General features: G+C 47.2%; 2 protein-coding genes across 3 annotated transcripts; one reads left to right on the top strand and one right to left on the bottom strand.

Moving 5' to 3' along the window:
- Positions 1 to 105: 105 nt before the first annotated feature.
- pnpla3 (patatin-like phospholipase domain containing 3) lies at positions 106 to 5,880 on the bottom strand. Its single transcript, XM_028954829.1, has 9 exons — positions 5,487 to 5,880; positions 4,878 to 5,110; positions 4,668 to 4,733; positions 2,933 to 3,139; positions 2,698 to 2,758; positions 2,121 to 2,318; positions 1,509 to 1,641; positions 1,116 to 1,223; positions 106 to 992 (listed from the first exon to the last, which is right to left on the bottom strand). The coding sequence occupies exons 1-9, from the start codon at positions 5,671 to 5,673 to the stop codon at positions 779 to 781; spliced, it is 1,407 nt and encodes a 468-aa protein (XP_028810662.1). The 5' UTR covers positions 5,674 to 5,880; the 3' UTR covers positions 106 to 778.
- Positions 5,881 to 6,444: 564 nt separating this feature from the next.
- Positions 6,445 to 14,793, top strand: sult4a1 (sulfotransferase family 4A, member 1). 2 transcript variants are annotated; one of them, XR_003742565.1, is made up of 8 exons: positions 6,445 to 6,778; positions 8,197 to 8,327; positions 8,427 to 8,507; positions 9,848 to 9,974; positions 10,058 to 10,152; positions 10,676 to 10,802; positions 13,822 to 13,886; positions 13,999 to 14,793. XR_003742565.1 is itself a non-coding variant. In XM_028954894.1 (7 exons), the coding sequence occupies exons 1-7, from the start codon at positions 6,610 to 6,612 to the stop codon at positions 14,109 to 14,111; spliced, it is 843 nt and encodes a 280-aa protein (XP_028810727.1). In that variant the 5' UTR covers positions 6,446 to 6,609; the 3' UTR covers positions 14,112 to 14,793. The 2 variants fall into 2 exon arrangements, 1 of the variants encoding a protein (XP_028810727.1); XM_028954894.1 differs by lacking the exon at positions 13,822 to 13,886 and having other exon boundaries at positions 6,446 to 6,778.
- Positions 14,794 to 18,632: the final 3,839 nt, after the last annotated feature.

Genomic DNA, 18,632 nt, shown 5'->3' with positions numbered 1-18,632 from the left:
CGTAAGATAAGAAGCAGGTTTTGACAGGCAGGAGAAACATAGTTATGAATGTATGATGGAAAAATTAATAAGCCGGATTGTCAGTGACATCCATGGACAATATGATTCATTGCATTTTTGGGCATTCTTTATTAATAAACTTATTATTTATGTTATTCAGGCAGTTTACCTTGCTTTTAGTACAGATTGTCACGTTTTTTTTTAAAAGGCACCCATTTCATAATGAAACCAACAAATCTTATACAAATTAAAACATTTTAACATATCAGACCTGAGGGTCAGGAAGTGTCATTGTAAGAGGTAGGGTTGGGCAGATAATCAGTACTATGGATTACCAAGAGACTATCCATGTTTACAGTATTGATAAAATTGAAAATCTATTTAATTTATGATCAACTGCAGCACATTTTCAGGATTTTCACTGGTCCACACCTGAGATACTGAGAAATCCCATACAGTCCCCTAATCTTAATAAGAGGTATATGGTTGGAACACTGTACACACACACACATACGGAGGAAACTTACAGTCCACACAGTTAAATTTTGGGGAAACGTGGCTACCAACACGGATTAAAATGCCAGTTTTAAAAAAATCTTTGGCTTGTGAGGTTTATCCAGCATTCAAACACAAAACTCCCAGCAGAGGTTCTCAGGGCTGAGGTCACTCTCCCCCAGTTTTGGCTCCCACAAGTTCAGGCCACGGGTCTGACGCAGGGTTCTGCCCATTCTGTCCAGTCACATAGCACAGAAACGCAGAAGCCTTGTGTTGGTTGAGTTTAGCCGTCTTCCTGATCCGCAGAGCCCAGGAAGAAGCATATCTGTTTGGGGGAGTGGTTTTGAGGGCTGGGTGGCTGCTGGGCGGGGTCAGGGAAGTCTGGACTGTAACCACGGAGGTCAATGGCAGAGAAAGGCAGGTGAGGATCTCTCTGTGCAGTGGCGCCATGCACGTCCAGCGCCACGGGGCCGCTAATGCACTTCCGCATGGGTACTCTGAGCAGGTGAAAGGAGGCAAAAAGACACTTTGATGAGAGTGTCAACACGCAAACACAGTCCAGTCAGCACAAAGTCTTATTCTTTGTATAAAATCTAAGATGAAGACGGGGTGTCCCTTACCCAACTTTGTCTGATGTCGCCCCACCCCATGTGTGACGGTACACATCCCCAGCCACCCCGAACAGCCATCGGATGTCTGCAGGGACCTCAGGGATCCATTCCACAAACCTGAAATGTAACAAGAATGCAGTCAATGCTGAGAATAAGAGTCAACCACAATGCATTAAGAAAAAAAAACGTGGGGTAAAGCAAACAGCTAAGAAAGATTCAATTTCACTGCATTTTTTGAAGCAATAGACAGAATATTATCAGCTGTATCAACTGTTCTTTCAACGACCACTGGGTGGCGCCACTAGGAACAATATAAAACCCACAGTTTCGCCCACGTGAGCCACATGAACATGGCTGCTGATCAGAAGGGCGGGGAAAAAGTGAAGGCGGCCACAGGCTGACCTCTGTGCGGCGGAGTAGGCCGATTCCACGGGCAGCGTGTACGGCAGGAGCATGTAGGAGGCCAAACGCACGGGCAAGAGACCGGACACCTGAGCATATAAACTGTGCTTCTCCCGACAGGCTTCACAAAACACTGGAACAGACAAAAAAAAACATGCATCAGCCTGAAGCTCACACACTGTGAATGATAAATGAGTCTACAGGTATATTAGATCAGGCTGCCTCGCTATCATTCGGCAGAACATCGCGTTCCAAGCTCAGATCTGAGAACCAACCCATCGCTTCTCAGAAACCTGGAAGAACAACGTGATCAGCGAAAGCTGAAGTTCAAGGTCCAGTGAAAACGCCCGCGGTGAAAGTCTACTTCATGATGCTGCTACACTGGCTGTAGCTCGGGCTGCTGGAGTGAGAGGTCAGCTGGTAAAAACGTGTCTGCACCGACATGCTGGATACACACACACACACACCAGTAACAGAGCTCTGGTATATTCTGTACTGCGTCCACTCCCACAATGCACTTCAAAAATGCCTTTAACTGAAAGATGCATTTGAAGCTCTAATGGTTGTTTTTTTTTTAATACCCTGCGACCTTTCAACCCCGATCGCACCAACCTTTCCTAATCGGCCCGGGCAGGTTGTTGACGATCTCCTCGTCCAACCACCAGTGCTGCTTCCGCAGGAGGCGGAGGTTCCGCAGCACCCACTCTTTGGTGCTCTCAGTGACCTCCACGCTGTTCCCAGGACAGCAGCAGGTGGGCGGCGCACAAGAGAGGGCGGGGCCAGCAGTCGGACCCTGGAGCCTCAGTAAATCTGTGGGACACAGGGAGTTGTCTCAGCAGAAATCCTGGCCAACAACTGGGCAGGTGTTTGCCTCTAGATTTACTGTCCCAGTACATGTCGGGTCTGGACATGTTCAGACCACTTGTTCAGGTGCCAACAGACCCATTTTCATCACACTGGCCCTTTAAGAAGGGGGTTGAGCAATAGATTAGGATCAAGCTGGGCTTTAGAAACCGGCCCCATGAGTTTCATCTGTCTTTAGACACTTTACACTGCGGATTTCACAATATAAAGAGCTTACTGTACAGATCTCCTACTCATATGAATACAAATCACTGTAACGCAGTCATATTTTTTATTCCGTGCACTTAAGTAATAAAGATAAACTTGTGAGTGGAAGAAAACTCACTGTTTTCCTGGAGGAAGCGCAGAGCATCCTTATACCCGTTCTGACACATCTCCGCCATGATCTGCAAAGAGGCAGAAACAGGCCAGGTTGGACACAAGTGTGTGTGTGTGAAAGAGAGAATGGTGTATGCAAACATTTTGGGCTTATTTCAACACACACACACACACACACACACACTGAATGCACACAGTGAGATCTGAGAATTGTGGTGATGAGAGGAACGCAGTGTTCCTGCCTTGGGCTCCGGAGGGAAGAAGGCGCGGCCGAGGCGGCACGCGTTGCCCAGATTCATCTGAATGCTGGTGTTGGTGAAGCGCAGTTCGTGGAAGCTGGAGGAGTTGTCCCGGGGACAGATGTCGCTCTCGCCAGAGAACGGGGAGACGGTGATGGTGTTCCGGGCCGACTGCGGCAGGTTGTCGCTGATGCCCCCGTCCACGTACCTCTGGGAGAGAGAGAGAGAGAGAGAGAGTTACACCTACACCCCCTCACCTGCTCTCCTCGTCCATCTTATATAATGGCCTGATGCAGCTTTGCGTTCGCTGCATTGGGGTTAGAACAGGACCAGCGGAGGCGTTTTAACCCAATCCCCACTGTGCCGACCTGGCACCTGAGGAACCATACTATAATTCCCACCAGCGTGTGTTCTGCATAGTGGACCAATCAGCACGTAGCCTCATTGTTTAACTGTCCAATCACCGTGCAGGTCCGGTCTGTATGATACTGTAGACAAATCACAGAAACTTGGACACACCTACTCATCTATGGGTTTTAATTTTTTACATTAAAGAATAAAACTGAAGACACTATGGGGACTATGAAATAACAAACACGAGGTTATTAAGTTTCATGCTGAACACTTTCTTCTCATTCACTCATGTTAATGAGCATCTCATCCAGCGGCTATTGATGTTGACGATAGTGAACGAAGCAGCCATGAAGGTAAAAAGAGGAAAGGAACAGATTCATCAAACGTACTTCACTTTCTCCTCATACAACAAACACGAAATATGTTTCTTGCGTTGGATTCTTTTTATAATGGCTCCATCTTCGTCTCCATGACTACCATAGTGTAGATGTGTCCAATCTTTTGACTGGTAGTGTGTGAGACCCCAGCAACGTTCTCCTGTTCTACAGAGCTGCTTCTTGTGATTTCTGATAAAATATTTACTGATAATATACCCAACCACAAGTGACTCAATATCAATATTCCCTTTTTGGTTCTTTCAGAAAACCATGTGATACCTGATGGCCGTCAAATCTCCAATAAATGATAAAATCAGGAATAAAAAATTAAATAAATTAAATAAGTAAACCTTCAACTCATCAACCATGCACTGACCATATTAATGAAGACAGATTTTCTAAATTGGACTTGGACAACAGGCAAGATTTTAGTAATTTGAGATTCCTGTGGCAAAAACACAGTGTGTACAGAGGATTGCCTTTTAGAACTAAATTATGAAAGATGCATGACAACCGTTTCACTATCTGTTGAGATGCAGAGGCTGTAAATATAATAATTAGTTGCTGTTATCCATAAACTGTTTTCCTTTTTTGGATCTTATCTTTTAATGTCGCTGCTTATCTGCCCAGCTCCACCACGGAGTCTGGACCAGGGCTGCTGCGTCAATAATATTGGTCTGTCTCCCTCTGTCCTGCTCCGCAGTGACATGTGGACATAACGTCCTCAGCCTGGAGTGACATGAGGGGACATTTTTGACAAGGTGCCCACGACACACACACACACACACACACACCTGTCTACTTCAGACACTGCAGGGGACAGGACAACGCTGCAGAGAGCCACTTTGCCCCTGTTGCCCCGGTGACTAATTTATCCTCCACGCTGCCGTCGCCGGTGACTAATGTCTCCTAGATCCTGACGTGGACTCTGGTCTCACCGCACTAAAGTCACACACGTCTGGACATTTCCCCGGGAGCCACACCCGCCCCGCCCGGCTGATACTCACCACCCCGCGGAACGACGGGGGAATCAGTCCACAGTACACCGGAATGAAGCAGCTGCAGACCAGAGCCTGCAGAGCGGAGACAAAAGAACCCAAAACCACAACATCAGGTCGGGTTCCGCAGACTCCAGCTCCTAAAAGCCGAAAGCCTAAAGTTTGTGGTCTGGTTAAGGGGTTTTGGCAGAAATGCCCCCCAGTAGACTTCGTCCTAACCTGGATCAGCTCGTCCTTAGAACTGAATTTGGACACAAGGACATTCTTCCCGTCAGAGACGCGGGTGAGAGACACGTGCAGGCGGTCCGAGGTCAGCAGGTGGGCTTCGTCTGGGAAGTCGCGCTGAAGGCCGCCCTTCATCACTTTCACCAGGTTGAACGAGGGGTGCAGGGGCCCGAGGTTGCGTCTCCGGGCTTCCTTCGCCACCTCCATCACGTCCTCGCAGCACCTGGCTGCAGGAGCAAGGGAACAGCTGCAGGTCAGCGTCAGGAAGCTCAAAGTGCACATCCTGATTGGTCAGGGTTGTGAAACAGAAACAGTGTTACACACACACACACTCACACACACATTTACGCTGAGCTCAGTGTGAAAGTGAAACCTGGTTGACAAAATGTTATCTGAGAGCAGATTGAAGGCTTAAAAGCGTCCAGACATGACTGTTGACCTCCTGGCAGCTTTACACTGATCTATCAAAACCACTATTTACTCGAACCACGGTGTCTCTGTGTGTATAAATGTGTGTCAATAAACGGCCAGTCATAAACGAATCTGCTCTCTGAGCAGGACTTTTGCACAATAATAATGAAAATTTGAGGACGCAGCAGGTACCTATGGAGGCTCCGCTGGCCAGCATGGCCGCAGTCAGGGCTCCCGCTGAAGCCCCGTAGATCCGGGTGGCACCACGGACCAGCTGGGGCGCCTGCTCCACCAGGCAGCTCGCCACCCCGATGTGATAGACGCCCAGAAAGCCGCAGCCGGCGAAGGAGAGGCTCCAGCCGCCGTCCAGGTCCAGCATCGCGGCGACCGAGCAGGCGGAGCGGGAGCGCGGAGCCCGGATCTCGACCCCGGCCGCGCACGGCGCGCCGATTTATGGCGCGGCGCGGGAGCCCGAGCGCGCCGGCCAATGGGGAGACGGTGCGTCTCTGGCGCGATGGCGCCGCCCCCCGGGCGCGCGTGACCGAGGTTTACCTCCCGGTGCCGGTGGCGCGGGTCGCCCGCGTGACGTCATCATGTCACAAACAAACATTTACATTTATGGCATTTATCAGACGCCCTTATCCAGAGCGACTTACAATCAGTAGTTACAGTGGACAGTCCCCCTGGAGCAATTTTAGGGTTTAGTAAGCGGGATTTGAACCTGGGTCTTCTGGTTCATAGGCGAGTGTGTTACCCACTAGGCTACTACCACCCTCAAACAAACCCAGACACAAAAGTCGACCATCAATAATGCCACAGACATCCAACCAATACGATTCTGTTACTAAACAACAACATGAGCAGTCGATAATTTTAATAATTATATTATTATAAAATGTTCGCGATCGAATGATTCATTATTATATTATTATAAAGCATCATAATGATGAATGGATGGTGTTATTTATTTATTATTTATTAAACTGCAGGTTGACCACGAAATGTAACCCCGCCCACAGCGGAAGCGGCTGCTTGGTTATTATAATATATTATAGAAGCGTTTTAATTTGCACTATAACAGATTCGCGCGAGGGGAACCGCCCTGGTGCTGATGCTGCTTCAGCCGGAGTCACATTACGTCACTTTGGCCCGCCGTGATTGGCTGGAGGTCGGTGCGCTGGCGGCTGCAGCATCGCCACACGTTCATTCTGCGGGGGGGGGAAGAGACCGTTTTTAACGCTAAAAAGCACCAAATTAAAAGTAATAAAGGTATAAAAAAGGCCGGTGGTCAGTGGTTGCGGTCGCTGCTGCGGTGATGGCGGAGAGCGAGGTGGACACCCCCAGCACTCCCATCGAGTACGAGAGCAAGTACTTCGAGCATCATGGAGTCCGGCTGCCTCCCTTCTGCAGGGGGAAGATGGAGGAGATCTCCAACTTCTCCATCCGGAGGAGCGACATCTGGATCGTCACTTACCCCAAATCAGGTAGAACGAACGACCCGCCACGTTGCGGGCATTGTTTTTAGATATTTTTTTAATCAGACAGAATGACCCCCCCCTCCACCACATTACGTAACGTTGGCGGGTTTTTTTTCCCGTGCGCGTTTACGCGTAGAGGAATGACATTTTTAAACGCCACATTCGATAAGGACATTTCATGTGTACTAAAAAAAAAAAAAAAAAAACTTTGGAAGGTCGCTGTTCTGTACGCGACCGATGTGCGGAAGTGACGTCACCGTGTTTACACTCGGCCAGCCTGTCGGGATGACGTCGCTTTGCTGCATTGCCGCTGCTGCGCCGCGTGCACGGCTGCCGTCCTGCGTGGGTGGGTCCACGTCACGTGGCACCCGGCCGCCTCCCGCCAAACCCCAATAAAAGAAAACGTGACAGCTGCGTCGTCACCTCCTGCTGCAGACACCCAGGTGGCTTCCCTTCCTAACCATGGCAGCCCCAGTCTTCCCGGCTCCTCTGAAGGAGGAGAGGGACACTTCGGTTTCACAAGCATTTGCTTGAAAGTGAACTGACTGTCATTGGGAAACACTGCAGCACAGCACACGGTGACACTACAAAAGGTGTCCACTACAAAAGGTGTCCTTAACCGCTAGGCCACCGTCTGTTGTCCAAATGCCTGGCACATTTTCACTGCAGCTGTCTCATTAGGTGACATATTAGGCAAGTGTTTTGATGATTTGTCACATCTGGGCCCTGTGCAGATAGGACCCACCGGTGACATCAGACCAACCAGACTGTCACTCCAAGCCGTCAATAAGAATCAGCGACTCATTAGCTAAGCTTGTGCCATTCCGTTCATTCATCAGTGGCTTTCAGACACAGACTAAACATATGATGAAGCCCATGTAGATGTTACCACTGAACCACTATAAGAAAGGGAAGCGATGCAGATGCAACCTGGAGAATAAGCTATTCATAATTTGTTAATTATGAAACGTCCTCCGTTTGCATCACCGCTGGTCTTGTGAATATTGTTGTTCCTTAGATGGGACCTTATCAGAGGATCATCCTCCAGTGGTCATCAGTATGAAGGAACCTTGTGTTATGATGTTCACCGAGATCAGTTCTGCATTTTCTCCAGACTTTTCTCGCCTTCACATGTTGTTTTGCAACGTGAATTATAACCATATTTTCACGCACATCTTAGAGCGAATGAAAGAGCAGCTCTGTGTGACATTCGGACTCATTGATCTTACTCTCTTTCTTTGTCTCTTTTGAGAATTATGTGACCTTTGACCTTTTGTGACAGAAATTATCCAGAGGAACGCTGCGCTTTCCCATTGAATCCAGATTCAAGACTTTGACCCTGATTCATCACCAGACATCAGTGACTGGGTCCATCCGATGTTCTGTACTAAAAAGGCTCCGCCTCCTCACTCGCTCTCCCCTAGGTACCAGTCTTCTGCAGGAAATCGTCTATCTGGTGAGCCAGGGGGCGGACCCCGACGAGATCGGCCTCATGAACATCGACGAGCAGCTTCCTGTGCTGGAGTATCCCCAGCCCGGCCTGGACATCATACAGGTATTCACACGCACTGACACACTGCAGACGTTCGCTGTGATGTCACGTGCTGCAGCTCGTCTCCTATTGGTCCGTTGTGGCGTGTTTTTACCTCCGCAGGAGCTGACATCTCCACGTCTGATTAAGAGCCACCTGCCCTACCGCTTTTTGCCCTCAGCCATTCATAACGGAGAAGGGAAGGTGGGTCCGTGCTAATTAAAAAGTCCATCAAGTAAAATCACAAATGTTTCTTGATTAAGACACGACTGAGATTTGTAACGAATTAGTTGTGCAGCACATGAAATACAGAAGAGAGAATACAAGGGGCTCCAAAAAGTTTTGAGAATGAAAATAATTACTGTTTTTCACAAAGTTTGCTGCTTCCGTTTTTATTACGGTAATTTGAATATACCACAGAATGTTATGAAGAGCAATCAGATGAATTGCGAAGTCCTTCTTTGCACATGAAAATGAACTTCTTCCCACAAAAGGACCTGCTGAGATCATTCCAGTGAGAGTGTTGAGGAGCACAAGGCTGGAGATCGTTCTGTCCTGCTGACTGAGTTAGAATAGCAGACCGGATGCTTTAAAAGGACGGTGATGCTTGAAATCATCGTTCTTCTTTTTTTAACCATGGTTACCTGCAAGGAAACACGTGCAGTTCTTCACGTGCAAGGATATTGCTGCTACTATGATTCCACCATAATCAAACATTTAATAAACTTCAAGGTTAGAGGTCCAAGTGTTGTGAAGAAGGCTTCAGGGCGCCCAAGAAGGTCTAAAGATGATTCAGCTGCGGTGCCACCAGTGCAGAGCTTGCTCAGGTATGGCAGCAGGCAGGTGTGAGGGCATCTGCTCGCACAGTGAGACGAAGACTTCTGGAGGATGGAACGAAGGGCAGCAAAGAAGCCAGACTGATATTCTGCGAAACGTACAGGGATTGGGGAAAAGTCATTTTCTGTGATGAAGCTCCTTTCCGATGGTTTGGGGTGTCTGGAAAAATTGAGCGATACCATCAGTCCTGTCTTGTGACAGGCATCCTTCAATTACTCTTCTTCAATACACCACAGAAACAACTGATAAATGATCTAAAAACACCGAAGCAACAAACTTTGTGAAAACCAGTATTTTTAAAACCTTTGGAGGAAGGGAGGCGTTGCCAGATTGGGCAGTATTGATTTTGATATATTTTGTGCTCATTGAGAATAAGGAATCCATCTGAAGTGGGTTTGGTGTTTAACTGCCCAGACTTTATTTATCAGATAGTTTCAGCGATTAAATCTGGCAACAATGCTTGCACTCCTTTATGTGTGGGATTACGTTCTCTCATGAGCTGACAAACAAGATTCTTCTGGGTTTTGGAAATAATGACCCTTGCACAAAAAAAGGTCAGGATGGGTATTTAGTTCCTCCTCTCCAACATACAGGTAACCAGCAAGTCGTCCTTTCTTGGTTCTTGGTAAAATTGCTTGTCGTGGCAATAATGTTGTGTTCTCAGATCTGACTAGTTCAACGGCCATGGCCGGTTTGTGTGTGTACAGGTGATCTACATGGCCAGGAACCCTAAAGATCTGGTGGTGTCATACTACCAATTCCACCGCTCTCTGAGGACCATGAGCTATCGCGGAACCTTCCAGGAGTTCTGTCGCAGGTTCATGAATGACAAACGTGGGTACAGCGACTGCCAACAGAAGAGATGCCAACTTCTGTCTGGAGGCCCATTAAACTCCCCCTCCTCCCTCTGTCCTCAGTGGGGTACGGTTCCTGGTTTGAGCACGTTGAGGAATTCTGGGAACACCGCATGGACTCAAATGTTCTTTTCCTGAAATACGAAGACATGTACAAGGTAAATGGCTCTCCACCACTAACAATGTCCTGGGTTTGCTCTCATGGTTTAGTCTCAGTTCAGGTATACTGTAATATTTAGCCTTGCTGTAGTTTTTCTAAGTTCCAGTTCTGATGTTGTGGATGTTGGGAGGAGGTGTGGTCAGCATGGTGTGAGTGTGGTGGAAGTTTCCGGGGAAGGTGATGTGTAGGTTAGACGATGGCACACAGATTAAGTAAATAGACTGTTGACATGGTTCTATAGGCTGAATGAACAGGAGAGGGTCCAGAGTACACAAGACCCCACCCCCTATACAGACATAGACACACATGCACACACACACACACACACACCTTGAAACACTGAAACATACACACACACACAGACATGCATACCCATGTTGGCACATGCATACACACCATGGTTTCTGTGTGATGTGTTCTGCATGATGAAGAGACCCTTATGTCTCTACAGTCCACGCAAAGGAAAAACTTTATTGTGTGTGTGTGTGTGTGTGTGTGTGTGTGTGTGTGCATGTGCGCAGGACCTCAGCACGCTGGTGGAACAGTTGGCTCGGTTCCTGGGCGTGTCCTACAGCAAAGCCCAGCTGGAGAGCTGCAGTCAGCTGATCGAACAGTGCTGCAACTCGGAGGCGCTGTCAATCTGCAGAGGTGAGCCGGGGCGGCACAGATAGACGGAGCGAGGGACAGACAGCTATCTGCACCGACGTTCAGGAATCAGGCGTCCCCCTGACCTCGTGTCCAGTTGGCGAGACGGAGACTGCTGAGCCCCTGAGGGGAGATGCTGAGTTTGAACCGAAGTGACCCTGAATTGCAACAGACCTCCTCAGTTCAGTCCGACCCACTGGCCTCATTTCGTCAGACACAGAGAGAGAGAGAGAGAGAGAGAGAGAGAGAGAGAGAGAAAGAGACAGTCCGGCTGAGCCTGTCTAAAAATACACATACAGCAAAACCTTGCATTTGATAAAAAAAACGTAGCATAAAATGTTCATCTTGGTTTAAAGCTGCAATGTGCAAGATTTTTTTCACCTGGAGAATTTAAGCTCAACGCAAACAGGGGGCAGCATTTCACCAAATAGTTCCGAAATGCTAATTTTTAAAAAATCAACAGGAGTCACTGGTAAATCTGGCATCCATTCCTTTAACTGCCCTTGCGCCTCCATTTTCTTTGTAAACTGATGAACGTAGTTGGGGAGGGGGGCATTTGTCGAGTTATGCCATCCAGGTTGCTAGGAAGATGTACTGGTGGAGGCAGTAGAGGGCGAGGATGTAGAGGTCACGGAGGGCAGTGGCGAGGGGGAGCCAAGCATCAAGGGTGCAGAATGTAACTTGTGAAACATCCTCTGTCGTGGACCAGCTGCTGTTCTGTGACAAAGTTCACATGTACAGTGGATGTAAAAAAAAGTGTGTGATGCAAAACTTTTCCCACCTTTACTGTGACACATAACCCTTACAGACAGCTAAAAATACAATAAGATGGTTGTATATTTAAATGCACACACACACACACACACACACACACACACACACACACACACAGCCACGTCATGAAAACCTGACGTTTAAACATTTACATTACATTTACATTTATGACGTTTGGCAGACACCCTTATCCAGAGTGCTTTCATGTTCCCATCAATGAAGTACTCACAATTTATTAACAGGGCTGTGACTACAGTGAATATAAAAAGGTTTATACCCTGTTAATTACTTGTGAGTACTTCATTGATGGCTTATTGTATTTTTGTGTGTCTGTTTATATATGTACAGAACAGGCCAAAAGTTTGGATGCACCTTCTCATTCAATGTGTTTTCTTTATTTTCATGACCATTTACGTTGGTAGATTCTCACTGAAGGCATCAAAACTATGAATGAACACATGTGGAGTTATGTACTTAACAAAAAGTGGAGACCTCCACAGTCACCGGACCTGAACCCAATCCAGATGGTTTGGGGTGAGCTGGACCCCAACAAGTGCTAAACACCTCTGGGAACTCCTTCAAGACTGTTGGAGAACCATTTCAGGTGACGACCTCTTGAAGCTCATCGAGAGAATGCCAAGAGTGTGCAAAGCAGTAATCAGAGCAAAAGGTGGCTATTTTGAAGAAACTAGAATATAAAACATGTTTTCATGTTTGTTAAGTATATAATAATTCCACATGTGTTTATTCATAGTTTTGATGCCTTCAGTGAGAATCTACCAAAGTAAATGGTCATGAAAATGACCAGGGTGGTAGTAGCCTAGTGGGTAACACACTCGCCTATGAACCAGAAGACCCGGGTTCGAATCCCCCTTACTACCATTGTGTCCCTGAGCAAGACACTTAACCCTAAGTTGCTCCAGGGAGACTGTCCCTGTAACTACTGGTTGTAAGTCGCTCTGGATAAGGGCGTCTGATAAATGCTGTAAATGTAAATGTAAATGTAAATGAAAATAACAACAACAACATTTATTTCTTATATAGACCAAAATCACATACAGTATGTCTCAATGGGCTTTGACAGGCCCTACAGTTGACACCCCCCACACTTGACCCCTCTGCACACAAGGAAAAACTCCACACAAAAAAACTCTAGGAGAGAGAAAAAAGAAAGGAAGAAACCTTGGGAAGGAGTGATACAGAGAGGGACCCCCTTCCAGGGTAGAGTGAGCCTGCGAATGGTGTCAGTGCAGGGTTGGGGATGATTTGTCCAATAAGAAAAATAAGTCCTACAGTTGTAGGGTTGGAGAATGTAGTCCAGTGTCATGGTCTAGATTACGTGTCCATAATGATGCTACTGGTCCACTTGAAGCTGTAGTTGTAACGGTGCTGGTGGCTGTGGTGACCCTCTGGGAAAAAACACATTGAATGAGAAGGTGTGTCCAAACTTTTGGCCTGTACTGTATATAAAGAAAGCATATATGAGATACAACTATATGAGATAGATAGATGAGGAAAACTTTAATGTAGAGATCTGTAGTTTTTTCCTTCGGGGGTTAGGGGTTAGGCATTAAAGGTCGCCTCAGCGGAACTGCCAGTCTGGTTGTCCACACAATCGACCTTTCCTGACGCAACCCTCCCCATTTACCCGGGATTGGGACCAACACCAAGAAATACACTGTCACGTGCGTCCCTAGAGGCTGTGTTAATTGTAATGTAAAAAAATAAACTGTTGGTCAAGGATGCATCAGGTGGTGACACAGTTAGTCAAATATCCCAGAATGCTTTTCACACACAGCAAATAGTAAATACAGAGGTGTGGTTATTGAAACACTGATATCAGCACCACTTCAGCTACAAGTACCACATGCTCCACGTGTTCTCCCAGCCTGGTGTGAGAATGTTCTAAAGAGTGATGGAGGGGGTCACATGATCAGCCGCTCATTGTAATGATTGAACAGAAACATTTCGAGATTTTTTTTTAATATTTCAGCTTGTCCGTGTTTGATTTACACTGCATGGGTTTACAGAGCCCCCTTGTGGTGAGATGGAGCCCATGCAGCCGAATGTTGAGACCCTTTCTCTTTAGAGAAAAACTAAAGAAATGATTTTGGCTGGTTTATTATTTTTGTTGCTGTTTTTTATGATTTCCTTATGATTTTGATGATGCGCTGTGTATTTGTTTGCTTATTTGTTGGTTAATTTGCTGTGAGTCTCTGTCTTTTGTTTCCCTCGTGTACTTTTTTAGTGCATGGATTCTGAGTGCTGCTGGCTGTAGGGCTTTAGGTTAACTGACACACACAGGGAGTGAAGGTGAGTGGGAATCCAGTAAACACTGAAGTCCACTAAAGATTGTGGACTGGCTCCTGGGGTGCACGTTTCTGTTGGTCATGTGACCCGCTGACCACTCCCATTTGTCCCACAGGACGTGTTGGGCTGTGGAAGGACATCTTCACCGTCTCCATGAATGACAAGTTTGACGCCATGTATCGACAGAAGATGGGCAAGTCCGACCTGATGTTTGACTTCAGCCTGTGAGACGCCTCACAGGCTCCACCCCCAAACGGTCAATCAAGCTGTCCACCAATCAACAAGCCACTCAAGCCAACCCTTGTCAATGACCTGTGACCTCTCACCAATTCAACTGTTGTGAGCCACTGACCTGGAATCAGTTGAGCATAGTAGCTCCTGGTGTTGATCCCAGGTCAGTCTGCAGGTGCCCCGCCTTCACAACAGCGTCCGCGTGACGCCCATAAAGATTCATTGTTTACATCCAGCGCTGCTGCCACATAGGCCACTCAATACGGCATTTTCATTTCCAAAATTCACCAAACGTTGTCCCCACCCTACACTAGTGGCACAGCATTCTGATTGGTGGCTGTATGATGTTGACATTTCTGCCTCAGTTTCACATTGAGCTCCTGACCGTCTTTGTTTCAGCACATCATTAATCAGTGTTTGGATGTGTGTATGTGTGTGTGTGTGTGCGTGTGCACAGCAGCTAGACTCAGGAGGGGGTGTGGCACAGCGTAAATCACCCATCATCCTCCCTTCCCCGCCACTGCTTTTGAATGTCTGTACTGGACAGGGCGTCGCCGCTCAGGCCTCTGCTCTATGCCACACGATTGTCTGCAGGCAACTTAATTTTTTTCTCTTTTCCTTTCTCAATAAAACAACAATCATGCTGCTTGCTGGTTTATTAATAAAGTTGTGTCCTCAGGCTGTGTGTTTGGTGTTTTCTGTGGAAAGAAAAATGACAGTGACGAACCGCTCCTGAACAAAAGCGATCGTCAGCGGCTTTAGAAAAGTAGTTAGAGCTGCAATGTGTCCTGTCAATCAAACGGCATCTCCGCCCCCCTCCCACCCACCACACTTTCACCCACACAGGCCCATTGTTATTCAGATTCAGTCATTTGAAAATGGCCTAAAACCTTCATTTCTTAGCCAATAACGGCTCAGCGGCGTGTTTAATAAACGCAAAAAGTATGAATGTTTCTGTTATTAACCTTCTGGCAGCTTCAGATTGCATTTAATTAAGCAGAGGCTCATGTGTAGCAACACAATTATTGCCTTTTACAGCAATATTCATGCGTTTCAGGGGGGAAAGCAGCAGAAAATGTTGTGCTCGTGTCCGGTTCACTGATGTAGTGCAAACATCAGACATAAAATTATTAATAAAGGACAAAACAAAGGGTCTGCAAGGGTTAGAGGCATAACATAATACAGATTTAAAAGTGAAATGATTGTCATTGTGATACACAGCAGCAGAGTGCACACAGTGAAATTTGTCCTCTGCATTTAACCCATCACAGCAGTGGGCGGCCATGACAGGTGCCCGGGGAGCAGTGTGTGGGGACGGTGCTTTGCAGTGGGGCAGTGGTGGCCCAGCGGTTAAAGAAGTGGCCCAGTAATCAGAAGGTTGCCGGTTCGAATCCCGATCCGCCAAGGTGCCACTGAGCAAAGCGCCACCCCCACATACTGCCTGTCATGGCTGCCCTCTGCTCACTCAGGGTTATGGGTTAAACGCAGAGGACAAATTTCACTGTGTGCATCATGTGCTGTGCTGCTGTGTATCACATGTGACAATCACTTCACTTTATTTATATTATTATATTATTTGCTCAGTGGCACCTCAGTGGCACATTGGTGGATCGGGATTCGAACCGGCAACCTTCAGATTACAGGGCCGCTTCCTTAACCGCTAGGCGACCACTGCCCCCCATTTACAGCATTTATCAGACGCCCTTATCCAGAGCGACTTACAATCAGTAGTTACAGGGACAGTCCCCCCTCATAGGCGAGTGTGTTACCCACTAGGCTACTACCACCCACCCAATGCAACAAAGACCTCACCCGGCTTTTGTGGAGCATGAGGAGAAGCATCACCACTCAGCAAAGATGTGGCCAGGCAGGGCTTATTTGGGACGTGATGTGAAAGCACAGCACCCAGTGCACACAGTGAAATGCGGTCTCTGCATTTAACCCCTCCCCTTAGTGAGCAGTGGGCGGCCATGAAAGGCGCCCGGGGAGCAGCGTACGGCACTTTGCTCGGTGGCATCTCAGTTGTACCTCGGGATTTGATACGGCACCACTGCCAACAGCGCATGACCAGTTTTAGGATGCTGTTCGGAATGTTTTTGTTGTTGTTGCTGAGTGACTATTTATGACGATCAGAAGATGAATTTGATTCCGTTTTTTTATAAGAAAAAGGAGGGGCCTGCAGACATGACGGACATGTATCACACACGCTACTTCCTCCTTCTGGATGATTTAAACCCCCTCTTGTCAATACATGACACGCCCAGCGTCCATCTCCTGCCTTTCTCCTCCGTTTGCCCCCGTTCTCTACACTCCTGATGCTCCTTGTACGCAGGGTGTGTCAGACAGAAGCATAGATGATGGTGGTCAAAAATAAACCTCTGGTCATACTTATCGAGTCAAAAGAATTATTTGCCAAAGTCCAAGTTTGTAGGGCCATTTCCTGCATTTACTGTCTGCCTGTCTGCCTCTCGCACTTCATGCCGCTCACTCTCGCTCGCTCTGTCTGTCTGACTGGATAAATAATTGATGTCTGTAAAAAGAAAGCGCTGCCCGCCTGTCCCTCAGCCTCTTCCTTGCGAATTTAAGGTAAATTAGAAAATTTCCTCCCTTGAGCACAGATCTGACACACACACACACACACACACACCCACCCACACACACTCAGATTCCATCACAGCGACACAGAGCAGCTGCTGCTGAAAGTAAAACTTGAGCGGTGCGGCTGATGCGGGGAGGCGGAGCTCCGATCTGTTCGAACTGTCACCGGGACGCAGCCAGACAGAAGCGAAATATCCACGCCCGTACACACACACTCATACACAATCATACACAAGTCACACAGAAGTGTGTGTGTGTGTGTGTAAAATATAGGCTGGCACAGACAGCATGAATGCGTCACACACTTCAGTACAGTGTGTTCCACCGTCTGACAGACAAAAAGAGAGACAGAGGAACAGATGCAGGGAACTCAGTCTTCACAAAAACACACACACACACACATGCACAAGACTAAATTTGGTTTTAATCTTACAGTTATCCATCATTTAAAACATTTAAGTCAACCAGATGTATTTTCTCTTTTAACCAAAGTATTGCTTTTAAATCAACATTCCCATTATAACATTTCAAATGAGAACAAACATCAAACCCCGACCCCCTGAGGGGGGTAAAAAAAAAAAGAACAGTAACAACTGCAAGAAGCCAGACAAGACAGACTGAATTATATATTATGAAGACAAACGGAGGATGCCTAATAAATACAGCAGCTAACGGAATCCACCAGCTTCCAACAAAGTAGACTCTCTTAATGTTCCCCTTCACAAACTTTCTCGCGTTGCACATTGTGTCCCTGATTCAATGTCCATATGTTGGAGGTGAAGAGTCTTCCCATTTACGCAGAATGTATCTCCTAGCAACAAGTGAACAGAAAGCGATCAGGTCTGCTAGCCCTTCAGTTCAATTTACATCTTAGGGATTAACACCAAACATCGAAACAGTGGAAGATGGAGCAATTCATTTTGGAAAATCACAAAAACTTGATAACTTTGGACGTGTCCAAAACACACAAAGCAGTGTAGCTGGTGACTGTCTGCGTGGGTCACATGTAGGATCGATATCCCTCCTTATCTTTGGACCAATGAAGCATTAGATTGAATTACAGTGTGTCTGAGACAGATGGACGAGGAATATAATCACATTATGCCTTGTATCTTCAAAAAATCTCTCCTGAATGGTGGCATTTTTGGGTTGAAAAATGACTCCAAATGTGCTAAACTAGTGTAAAGATTTCGAATCGGAATGAGAATTGGCCAGATAACTGGCGTGGAGAGAGGCTGACCAGCCAATTGACCGGTCAAGTGACAGGCTGTGGGAGAGCCGGTGGCCTCTGGCCGCCACCCCAGTTATTAGCAGCTCCCAATGGCCAGTCGCAGAAGCAGCGTGAAGCAGATGGGCAGTGGCACAGCGCCTTGCGTGTTCAGATGTCACCGTGGCACTGAAGGCCTTGACACGTCCTGCTCCACACACCCTGGCACTGATGTTGTTCAGGTCAGTAGGAAGTAGTCTTGAATGGGAAGGTGTGTGTTGATGTAGCCCATTGGCAGAAGAAGGTATGAATGTTCTTCTTAATGGCTGCATTGGGAGTTGTGTGTGTGTTTGTGTGCGTGTGTGTGTTGAGGATCGGTGCCAGTGCACCACTCTGGCGTACGGTGAATGCCAGGCTCTGCGCTCTATAATAAGACTTCACCCACTCGGGAGACTTGATGTAGGCCAATAAGTGTTCACAACAGAGACAGGTGTGTGTGTGTGTGTGTGTGTGTGTGAAGGTGATTTGAGTTGTTTACCTACTCTCAATAGACTCAAACGCTGCATATTTCCCAGAAGCCATGAAAGCTGAGGCCGGTTCTGACGGGTCTGGGACTTTTTCCATATGCGCAAATCTGCCATTAGACTAAATGGGGTTCTCGGTTGCCATGGCAACCACTCATCCATCACCACACCACATTTACAGAAACATTT

Source organism: Denticeps clupeoides, chromosome 15 (genome assembly GCF_900700375.1).
Source record: "Denticeps clupeoides chromosome 15, fDenClu1.1, whole genome shotgun sequence".
NCBI classification, from domain to species: Eukaryota; Metazoa; Chordata; class Actinopteri; order Clupeiformes; family Denticipitidae; genus Denticeps; species Denticeps clupeoides.
Note: the sequence above shows the minus strand (reverse complement) of the source record. Positions and strands in the feature narration are given on the sequence as shown.

Excerpts from the sequence above, each read along its gene's own strand:
- sult4a1 (XM_028954894.1), top strand. The coding sequence starts at position 6,610 with ATGGCGGAGAGCGAGGTGGACACCCCCAGCACTCCCATCGAGTACGAG. Across the intron at positions 6,779-8,196 it reads CGTCACTTACCCCAAATCAG|GTACCAGTCTTCTGCAGGAA; the intron begins GTAGAACGAACG and ends GCTCTCCCCTAG. Across the intron at positions 8,508-9,847 it reads TTCATAACGGAGAAGGGAAG|GTGATCTACATGGCCAGGAA; the intron begins GTGGGTCCGTGC and ends GTGTGTGTACAG.
- pnpla3 (XM_028954829.1), bottom strand. The coding sequence starts at position 5,673 with ATGCTGGACCTGGACGGCGGCTGGAGCCTCTCCTTCGCCGGCTGCGGC. Across the intron at positions 4,734-4,877 it reads CTAAGGACGAGCTGATCCAG|GCTCTGGTCTGCAGCTGCTT; the intron begins GTTAGGACGAAG and ends TCCGCTCTGCAG. Across the intron at positions 2,759-2,932 it reads TCTTCCCTCCGGAGCCCAAG|ATCATGGCGGAGATGTGTCA; the intron begins GCAGGAACACTG and ends GCCTCTTTGCAG.